General features: G+C 45.7%; 1 protein-coding gene across 3 annotated transcripts in view; it reads left to right on the plus strand.

The window, feature by feature from the left end:
- The window catches only part of LOC122933104 (retinol dehydrogenase 7-like), a 148,502-nt gene extending 147,029 nt beyond the window's left edge, over positions 1-1,473 (plus strand). For all 3 annotated transcript variants that reach the window (XM_044287873.1, XM_044287875.1, XM_044287874.1), the window contains one exon: positions 1,131-1,473. In XM_044287873.1, coding sequence (XP_044143808.1) covers positions 1,131-1,396 — 266 coding nt within the window. In that variant the 3' untranslated portion in view covers positions 1,397-1,473. The remainder of the gene's footprint in view (positions 1-1,130) is intronic.
- Positions 1,474-11,662: the final 10,189 nt, after the last annotated feature.

An 11,662-nucleotide genomic window follows, 5' to 3' on the forward strand; every position in this document is an offset into this window, starting at 1 on the left:
AGGCATATGGAGTACCTTCCGTGTGTGTGTGTTTTTTTTTTTTTTTTTTTTTTTTTTTTTTTTTTAACTCTGCCTTATTCAGTTAATACATAGCCATCCGTTTTTCCATAAGTCCCACCAATCATCCTAGACAGTGGTTTTCCGATTCGGTTATATTGATGGCCTATCCTTAGGCCATCAACATCTGGTCAGCAGAGATTCGACACCACACTCTCCTCAATCAGCTGTTCTGCAGTAGCTCCATCCTCTGAAGTGAATGGGAGCAGCACTGCAGTAACCATTTCCATCCACTATAGAAATGGATGGAGCTGTGTAGTTTTGGCTTTGACTTCTGGCACCAGAGCTACTGCAGAACAAATGATCAGTAGGGGTATGGGGTGTTGAACCTCTTCCGATCAGATGTTGATGGTCCATCCTGGGGATAGGCCATTGATATGAAGACACTAGAAAACCCATTTTAATGCATTTATCATTAGGTGTAAAATTCTCAAGCAACCACCCACCAAGTTTTTAAATTGAACCATAATTTACAATGTGGTTTTTAGGCCATCACTTGTGACCTCCTTCAAAAAAATAAGTATGAAATATTTAATGTATATCCACTAGACATGCCATTAATTCCTGGCACATTCTCCATGACGTTAATAGACTATGCATATACATGGCCCTTGGAATCTATGGGTGCGATGTAAAGAGCCAAGTAATCCCTGAAACGCCTAACGACTACAGCAGACAGGGCCTTGCACAAGTGTGGCCACCTCTGTGTTAACTTATATTGGAAATAATGTTGATGTGAATTAGTAAATAATGACTAGAAAATCCTTGTGCACCCAATAGGTGAGGGCCCTGCCAGGCATTTATGGCATATTCTGTCAACATCCCATAAACGTTGTGGTGGTACGTTTTGTGGAAGATCAATCACTGTCTTTTGGAAAGTTTTTAGCAAACTTGGAAAAGTTTTTATTTAAAAAAACAAGACCATGAAGCACAAACACATTACCATTTAGATATATGGTACTATTGCTTATACAGATTTACAATACCCTTTAGGCCCTATTCAGAAATGTATTATCAATTTGCATGAAGTAATAAAGAATATGTATTAGTGTGAAATTTTAATTTATCTACAGATGAGAAGGCTCTGAGGGGTTTGGTAGGAACAGCCAGTCCCAAGATTTACGAGGTTACCAACAGTATGGAGCATGCTTTGACTGCTGTGTACCCATGGACAAGATATTCTCCTGGCTTGGACAGCAAGCTTTTCTACCTCCCTATGTCATACCTCCCTACTGTATTATCTGACTATGTGCTATGTCACTCGGCACCTAAACCAGTCGCTAAGAAATGGGGAGAGAGACCGGCACAGCCAAATGTGACTCTACAAAATGGGCTGTAATTCAATCATATGTTTATCACTGAGAGATAACAATGTAATATTTGGAAACTCTTCTAATAAAGTGTAATATGCAATAATTTTTTCTCGACCAGGCTTATTAGTGGAATTATAATATTTATCATTGTTATATATGCAGATTTCTCAATCCTAAATATTACACTGATTCAAGAGTACTAATAATCCTGGGTGATGTGTATTATACTGGTGGATTTCAAACTCCAATTTACCTGTCAAAAAATGGGACAAGCAAAACTGTAGAAATAAGAGTGCATTTTACACACTAGTACAGTGCAAAGCAAGTGTGGACTAAGTACTGAAGCATGCCGTTCAACAGGGATAGACTGCACATTGGGAGAAGCACAGTGCTGAAGAATCTGACTGCCATCTGGTTATTCTATTTAGACATACAAGGGCACATTAAGACCGGTGTTTTAGACACCGGTCTTAATAAAGCCCCATAGCTGGCGGAGGATCCGCTGCAGTCATGAAGAGGTGCAGGCCTCTCCATACCTTTTTTGGCACATCCAGCGCCAGTTCTAAATGTAATACGGCTTCCAAGCTGTCTTGCATTTAGACCATTTTTCTACACCTAAAATGGGCATAGAAAATGGTGAATGAGACGGGCCCCCACAGAACCTGCAGAAGGGATTAATTCTTGGTGGTCTACTGTCTGGAGTACCTTGGACCTAAACCAATAAACTATTCTTGGAGCCCTTCCTTTAGTTAAACCAAAATAATACCTGACCACTGTTACATGAATCATGAGAACTGTTGTTTTGAACTGAGAAATGCAGTGATACATTTTAGATCATGATGCAATCTGCAACAGAAGCATCCAATTCAGGAGTGAACAAGGCCTTATTTTCCATTTCATCCACCGTGATGGCCCACAATGAGATTGACCCTTGACCTCTATAGGGGAAGGAACACATGAGTTTAAATTACCCTCCACCTCAGTCCACAGGTTGGCCCCTGTAGGGGCAGGAAAGCAGAGGGCCTTCCTGTCAAGAGTGTTGTGACATTGTACTCAATATTATTTTTTTACAGGAATCTCCTGCTGTCCTCCCGCGGCAGGGGCTAAGGCTGGACAGCATGGCGCAACAAGGACCCTCGTCCCGGCTTATGCTAGGGCCTGCGGTCCTCCCTTACCTCTAGACCTCCTTCCTCACATCGGGAAGCAGTCTGGGGTGCCGGCTTCACATGGAGGTTTGCACGCTGTGTTCGGCGTCCTCCTTGCAAACACGTGACCGGCCAGGGGAGTAGGTGCGGCGCATGGAGCGCGAACATTAGGAGGTGGGCCGCGCCGACGCACGCACCTATACAATGGTTGGTGCGACGCAGGCACATGCCGACAGCCCGGGGCGCAGCTTGATCACGTCAGACGCCGGGGCTGTTCAAAAGATCGCGGTTCCAGCCACCTACTCCCCGCCAGGAAGGTCCTGGTCCCTCTTCCGCCAGTACTGTGAGTCCCCTTCGGGGGGGTTGTATTACTAAGACAGCACTTATATTTTAATTGCTAACTGCAGGATATCTAGTTGTTCCCTCACTTCCAGGGCACTAAAGTGTCTAAAGCAAAAGCGAGATTACTAAAGTGCAATGCGTGCTCAAAAGGGCTACCCGAGAATTATAAGAAAAGGCTGTGCAAGTCTTGTACGGCCGAGATCTGGAAGGAAGAACAACCAGATATTGTTTATTCTGGACGAAATTAAGTCTTCCTTGGCTACTATGTCAACTCCCGGATGCAAGCTCTCCGTTATATCCTCCTCAAATGCAGAAGAAGCCTCAGTCTCATCCAGACAGATATATAATGAGGACCCTCTATAAGAGGCGGAGATCGTTGATGAAGATAAATATTTCTTCTCTTCAGATGAAATGGAGGAACTGCTTAGGGCTGTCAGGTCTACAATGGGGATTGAGCACACCCCTAAACCCTGTACTGTCCAGGACGAGATGTTTGGAGGTCTTAGATCAAAGTCCATTGTTTTCCTGATAAACAAAAACATACGAGAAATGATTATGGAGGAGTGGTCTGACCCAGAGAAGAGGCTAGGGGTCCCTAAGGAGTTCAGAAACAGACTTTGCTTTGACCAGATGGAATGCAAGATATTTAATGAGACCCCTAAGGTTGACATACAGGTTGCCAAGGTGGTAAAAAGAACGTCTTTACCTTTTGAGGACTCCTCCCAGCTTGGCGATCCGATGGATTGAAAAGTGGACGGGCTTCTGAAAAGGTCCTGGGAGTCTGCGATGTTTGGAATTAAAACAAATATAGCAGCAACATCCGTGGCCAGGGCTATGTACATCTGGCTAGGAGAACTTGATGAACATCTAAAAAATAAAACTTCTAGAGAAGAGATTTGTGATTCTATCCAGCTTCTTCGATCCGCCACAGCATTCCTAGCATATGCCTCTGCGGAATCTGTTTCCCCAGTAGTCTCCATGACACTACATGCTGAGATTGACTCCCTCCTTATTGGACAGGAAAAACAGAGGTTAAAACCCCCACCCCCTCCTCACATCACCAGTGTTTTTCCTGTCCCATCAGGATAAGGAAGCAGGAGAGGTGCACAGAGCTCGTTTGGGCTCGCCTGGAGTTATCTTCTCATCTACAGGCCGAGGTCGGATCTGCAGTGCAGCTCTCCCTCTCTGTTCGGTTAGGCCTGGGCTCAGGCACACACGTAGTGCCCCTGTGAAGATTCCCTCTGCGGCGGTCCAGGAGGGCTTGATGCAGAGGGAAGGAGGACATGGCGGATCGGCGCTGAGATGCGTCCCTTCCGGCAGGCAAATGACGTCAGACGCCAGGGGCGGAGCAAGCGCGCTGACGTCATCCACATGCGCCACAGGTCCTGAAGCGAGGAGGACACTATAAAAACGCACAGGACCTGGGTAATGGCGCCCTGCTTAAGCGTGGCTCATACTAGGAGCATCTCTGTGCGGTCGGGAGTCAAGATGAGCACCCCCCTCACGCCGGGCTCTGGAACCGAGCCTGCATCAAACCCTGGGACAGTGAGTAACCTGTTCTCGGGCACATGATTTGTATGGTGGGTTCAGTTTGCTCATCCTTTCCTCCCTTAACATTTCAGGGAGAAAAGGATTCCACTTCTGCAGCCAAAAAAAAACAGAAAATGTGGTATTTGCGGCAAAAGATTATCTAACACAGGATCCAAAGCCCTGTGTAAAGAATGTACCGCCAGTGTCATCAAGGCTGAGTCTTCTGGTTTAATTTAAGACATTAGAAAAGTGGTAAAAGAGGAGGTTCAGCTAGCCTTAGCTGCCAGAGAACCCACTCCCACCAAAGTTCCCCCCACTCAGGACTCCCGTAGTGTTAAATCACTTATCCTGGATTCCGACTCTGAGGGACTGGCGGTCTCAGACTCCGAATCGGTGCAAAAGCACCCAGGATCTTCAGACGAAGAGAGCGAATATAAGCGCTTCCTGTTCAATCCTGAAGATATTGAGGAACTTATCAGGGCCACCATTCAGATGGAGATGCCTAAAGCCCCTAAGTCTACCCAACAATAAATTTTTGGGGGTCTAGGGGAAAGGAAGAAGGCGGTTTTTCCAGTCCCTGATAGTGTACAAAAATTAATTCGATCAGAATGGGAAAAACCGGATAAAGGATCCTTTATCCCAAGGGGAATTAAGAGACGCTACCCCTTTAGCCAAGAGGATAGTACGGATTGGGAAACTATTCCAAAAGTAGACGCACCAGTGGCCAAGGTAGCAAAACATACGGCCCTGCCGTTTGAGGACTCGGCACAGTTGAAAGATCCTCTAGACAGGAAAACTGAGAGTCTCTTGCGAAAGACCTAGGAGACTACGGCGGCCCTTCTCAAACCAGGCGTCGCCTCTACATGTGTGGCCAGAACACTGAACCTTTGGCTAGACCAGCTGGAGATACATCTGGTCAACAAGACGCCACGAGATCAAATTCTAGAGAGCTTGCCTCTATTAAAAATGGCAACCTCCTTCCTAGCAGACGCAGCAGCCGAATCAGTAAAACTATCTGCCCGTACAGCTGTTCTCTCAAATACAGCGAGAAGGGCATTATGGCTCAAAGCGTGGTCAGGAGACATCACATCTAAAAATAAATTAATCGCACTCCCCTTCCACGGTCAGTACGTCTTCGGAGAAGATTTGGACAAAATCCTAGACAACGCAACAAATAAAAGGGGTTTTCCAGAGGAAAGATATAAACAAGACAGCCCTTTCGTGACTTTTTTTTTTTTTTTCCCAACCCGAAAATAAAAAAGATAAAGGGAAGACTGGGAGGTGGAGTTATGCGAAGAGAGGCAGGGGGAGAAGTTTCCTCTTCAACCCAAACCGGGCAGAGGCCTCCTCATCCAACAGCAAACAATGACGCTATACCTGTGGGGGGAAGACTCAGCTCCTTTCTAAGATCTTGGGAGCACGTAACAAACAGCAGGTGGATCTTAAGTATTATACAGGAGGGTTATCAGATAGACCTTCTCTCTTCCCCCCCACAGAAATACGTAATCACTACCCTTCCCCCATCTCAAACTGTGACCTTAAACGACATAAAAAACCTATTAACCTTGGACGCCATAGAGCCCGTTCCAAAAAATCAGACAGGGCTGGGATTCTATTCCCGCCTCTTCATTATAAAGAAGCCAAACGGGAAATCCAGGGTAATTATAAATCTGAAACCTCTAAACAAATATGTAAGATATCAAAAATTCAAAATGGAGACCTTGAAGTCAGCAGTGAAGCTCTTGAAGAAGGATGCGGTGATGGCCACAATAGATTTAAGCGACTCTTATTATCATGTTCCAATTCACAGGTCATCGAGGGAGTTTCTAAGGTTTGCTGTAAAATTGGAGGGAAACATTCAGCATTTCCAGTTCAGGTGTCTTCCCTTCGGGATCTCTTCTGCCCCAAGGGTTTTTACCAAAATAATGGCGGAAGCCTTGACAACCTTGAGAGAAAAGGCAATTTGTGTGATCCCCTATCTGGACGACCTACTGGTAGTGGCAGACAACATAGAGACCATGGAAATCCATCTCGGGTTAGTCCTGGAGCATCTACAGAACCTAGGTTGGCTCATCAATTGGGAAAAATCGGATTTAATCCCATCCAAACGGAAAGATTTTCTGGGCATAACCTTAGACACAGTCTCCCAAAGATCCTTTCTGCCACCTCAAAAGATAGTAAAGCTTCAGACAGCTTTGAGGAAGTTCAAGAAGGAGAAATTCTGTTCGATAAGACAGGCCATGAAGGTATTAGGGAGTCTGTCTGCTTGCATTCCAGCAGTAGCCTGGGCACAGTTCCATCTAAGACCACTCCAGAAGTTCATCTTAGACAAATGGAACAGATCGCAATTAACCCTAGAGAGGAGAATATTCTTAGATACAAAGAACAAAAAATCGCTAACTTGGTGGCTCAGCAAATCCAACCTAGGAAACGGGATTTTCTGGGCACAAGATCTCCCTCTAGTCATCACAACAGATGCCAGTCTCCACGGTTGGGGAGCGGTCGTCCAGGGGAACTCCTACCAGGGAACATGGGGGAGTTACGCAAGTCAGCAATCCTCAAATTTCAAGAAGCTGAAGGCAGTGTGGGAAGCACTGAAACATACGAGTCAGCTGGCAGAAGGACGTCACGTCCTAGTCTACTCTGACAACGCTACAGCCGTGCCCTTCATCCAACACCAGGGAGGCACAAGGCATCACCTGTTACAGAACCTGGCAAGCAAAATCTTTTCCTGGGCAGAAGGCAACATTCAATCTCTTTCAGCGGTTCATCTGAAGGGAGTATTAAACATTCAGGCCGATTACCTAAGCCGGCACAGACTAGACCCTGGAGAATGGATGTTAGCCCCAGAAGTCTTCCACTTAATCACAAAGAAATGGGGCAGGCCGATGAGACCTGTTTGCATCCAGGAGAAATCATCAGCTAAACCAGTTCTTCTCCCTCAACCCCAGGGATCATCCTGGGGCAGTAGACGCCTTCAACCAGAGTTGGACAACAAACTTAGTCTACGCATTCCCCCCATTTCCGCTTATCCCCAAAGTGTTACAGAAGTTCCTAAAAGAGAATTGTACACTAATCCTGATAACCCCCTTCTGGTCCAAAAGAAGTTGGTTCTCCCTCTTGAAAGCCCTCAGCGTGGAAGCTCCTTTCCTTCTACCTCGGAGGCCGGACCTTCTAAGTCAGGGGCCCATCACTCACCCGGACCTGGAAATACTAAAATTATCAGCCTGGATTCTGAAGAATCCAACTTATTTACACTTTGGTTTATCAAAAAAAGTAGTGAACACCTTACTCCTTAGCAGGAAGCAGAGTACCGACGACAAGTACCAAAAAATATGGATTGGTCTGGAACCTCCTTCAACCAGTTCAGAGCCAACATCTCACTAATCCTGGATTTTCTTCAAGAAGGGCTAGATTTAGGTCTATCCCCTAATACCCTTAGGGTCCAGGTATCGGTCTTAGGGGCACTATATAATACCAAGCTAACGGAACATCCTTGGATATCTAGATTCCTTAAGGCAGCAGATAGGATCAGACCTACGATTAAAAACATGGTACCACCATGGAACCTTAATACGGTACTAGGGGGTCTAACCTCCAATCCATTTGAACCTCTGGACTCTATTCACATCAGATGGCTTACAGTTAAAACTATATTTTTGGTGGCAATAACCTCAGCCAGAAGGGTCTGTGAGCTGCAGGCCTTGTCCATCCAAGAACCATTCCTTACAATATTTGAGGACAGATTAATTTTCAAATTAGATCCAACTTTCCTCCCCAAGGTAGTCTCGACCTTCAATAGGTCTCAGGACATTGTTCTCCCTTCGTTCTGTAACGATCCGAAAAACGATCAGGAAACCACTTACCACACATTAGACGTCCGGAGAGCGGTCTTAAAGTACCTGGAAGCTACCAGTCTTTGGAGAATAGACAAAAATCTGTTTGTCCAATTTTCGGGTCCTAACAAGGGGAGGAAAGCGGCGAAAAGTTCCATCTCTAGATGGATTAAGATGGCCATCTCTGAAGCATACAAAGCTCAGGGAAAAGATGTCCCTGCTTCACTAAAGGCACATTCTACGAGAGGCATGGCCGCCTCCTGGGCGGAAAAAGCTTCAGCCTCCTTACAACAGATTTGCAGGGCAGCAATCTGGAAAAGAGCTCATACTTTCACTAAGCACTACAGGCTAGACTTAGCCGCTAATGATGACCTAAGATTCGGACATAAGGTCCTGTCGGCAGTCGTCCCCCCCCCCAATGGTATCTTTGATATTATCTCAGCATGTGGTGTCATGGAGACGACTGGGGAAATGAGTATTACACTCACCGGTAATCTGGTTTCCTGGAAGTCTCCATGACACCACATACATCCCACCCTTTTTTTCTGCTATTAGCTATTATCCTTTCATCCTGGGGTTCTTCGTTAAAATACACTGGTGATGTGAGGAGGGGGTGGGGGTTTTAACCTCTCTGTGTTTTTCCTGTCCAATCAGGAGGGAGTCAATCTCAGCATGTGGTGTCATGGAGACTTCCAGGAAACCGGATTACCGGTGAGTGTAATACTCATTTCTCAGCAAAAGAAGCTTCTTTTTCCAATGCTACCTGCCGGGCGCTATGGATGAAAGCCTGGTCAGGGGACAAAGCCTCCAAAGCCAAACTCTGCTCTATCCCATTCTCGGGAGTATTTGTATTTGGGCCCACTCTAGACAAAATTCTAGAAAGAGCTGCTAAGAAAAAGGTTTTCCTGAGGATAAAGAATCTAAAAGAAAGCCCTTTTGTGAGTTTCAACCCCAACAGAGATCATACAGGGGTAAAGGGAAATCCAGAAAATGGAGCTAGTCTAAAGGAGGAAAGGGGAGAGGCTTCATCCTCAATTCCCGAAACAGACAAACCAAACCACAATGATGCCAGAGTAGGGGGCAGACTGATGAGCTTTCTATCTTCAGGGGAACAGATCACCTCAAATCCCTGGGCACCAAGTATAATCTCCCAGGGTTACAAGATACAATTCACATCAGTCCCCCCAAGAAGATTCCGTATCTCTGGCCAGAACAGGGCAGAATTACCAAAAATATGGCAGGGCGTCCGAGATCTTCTAAGTCTAGGTGCAATTAAAAGAGTTCCAGTACTAGAAGAGAGAAAATGATTCTACTCCAGCCTCTTTCTGGTAAAGAAACCAGACCAGTCCTTTCGGACTATAATAAATCTAAAGCCATTAAACAGGTCCATTCTGTACAGGAAATTCAAGATGGAAACTATCTCATCCACAATTCCTCTCATCCAAAAAGGGGCATTTATGTTGTCAATCGACCTCAAAGATGCCTATTATCATATCCCTATTCACCATCTCTCTCAAAAATACCTATTATTCGCACTAAAAGGCGCGAACAGTTTGATCCACCACTTTCAGTATGTCGCTCTTCCATTTGGCATCGCCTCTGCACCCAGAATTTTTACAAAACTCATGGTAGAGATGGTGGCTTATCTTCGCCGAGAGGACATAATGATCATCCTATCTCGACGACTTCCTGATTCTCGGCAGAACAGAAGAAGAAAACCTATTGGCACCTCACAGGTTTTCAGAAACGCTAACACTTCTCGGTTGGATAATAAACAGAAATCCACACTCACTCCATCCAGAAGAATAAGGTTCCTAGGGGTAGAACTCCATCAGGGAAACCATGAGCTTGTTAGGAAGCCTAACCGCCTGTCTAGCTTCAGTTGCTTGGTGCCAGAGCCACACGAGAATAACCCAGCTCTGGATCCTGAGGGAATGGAAGACAGGGAGACCTAGACAGAAGGATGCGGATACCAGTCTGTGAAAACAGATCTCAACTGGTGGAAACAAAAGAAAAGTCTCGAGGGCTGGGGAGACAAAATAGGAGACCATTTCTTTTATTATTATTTTTTTCAGGATACCTGGCCAGAGGACATAGTCATCCAACTTCAGAGAACTGTACGCAGTTCTTGAGGATATAACAAGAGGGGAAGGTCTCCTAAAGGGTCAACATCTAAAGACCCTGTCCGACAACACCACAGCAATGACATATTTGAGGCACCAGGGAGGGAAAAATTCCAATATAACAAAATAATAGCAAAGACAGGTGCACTCTGCGGTCTTACAAAACCCTCAAGCTGATTTTAAAATTGAGAGATTGGCCAACATGTCCTAGGGTGTAGGACATGCCTGAGCACCGCGCCAAGGTTTCTCCAAGTAGCTCAGGGACCTAACACTCACCTACCTGTGCTGTATGGGCATTACCAGGAGCCAGTGGGCAAATTACAGGAGCATGAGGCCAACTCGCAAACAACTCACCAGTTACCTCCAGCATGTAACCATGCTTGCAATGGGAGGAGGGACGAGTCTGCGAGTCCCACTCAAGACTGGCTGATATGGCCCAGGCCTCACAGGTGCACCTAAATGTAGCCTGTAGATGGAAAACAGGCACATTTTAAATTGGCGTTTTTACACCTCCAGGCATCTCTATAAATACAAACTATAAATGGCATGGTATTAAACAATCAGGAAGTGCTCAAACCCTCATGCCGTTGTGTGTGTATGTGTGTGTATGTATGTGTGTGTATATATATATATATATATATAGCAAATCCTGCACTTGTGGCCCGTTGCTAATGACTATCCCCAGCAACAATGCATACAGTGGAGGATGCCCGCAGCGAACCACAAGTACCACAATAGACATCCTACACAAGATGGCAATTATGTGGATTCTTTTCAGGGACAAATTCCAGACTGCTGGGGGAGTGGCAAAAAGAATCTTCTCTTGGGCAGAAAGAAACACCTTATCGCTCTCCGCTGTCCACTTGAAAGGATGCGAAAATACAGTGGCAGACTACCTGAGCAGAGAGAGAATAGATCCGGGAGAAGAATCTTTCAGAAGATATCCGAAAGATGGGGTCATCCCAAAATAGATTTATTCGCTTCCAGATGGAACACTCGGGTAGATCTCTCTTGCTCCCTAAATCCAGGGGACAGACCTTTGGGCGATAGATGCCCTATCAATACGCTGGAGATGGAGACTAGCGTACGCATTCCCTCCAATACCTCTAATCTCTCGAGTCATCCAGAAGTTCCTAGGAGAACCAACCACTCTTATCCTGATAGCTCCTCTATTGCCAAAGAGGAGCTGGTTTTCCACTCTGAAACAACTGTCGTAGGAGGATCCTTGGGAGATCCCCTTTCAGAGAGACATGCTAGTCCAGGGTCCTCTTCTACATCCCGACCCAAGAATATTCAGACTAGCTGTTTGGATCCTG

Source organism: Bufo gargarizans, chromosome 3 (genome assembly GCF_014858855.1).
Source record: "Bufo gargarizans isolate SCDJY-AF-19 chromosome 3, ASM1485885v1, whole genome shotgun sequence".
Lineage (NCBI taxonomy): Eukaryota > Metazoa > Chordata > Amphibia > Anura > Bufonidae > Bufo > Bufo gargarizans.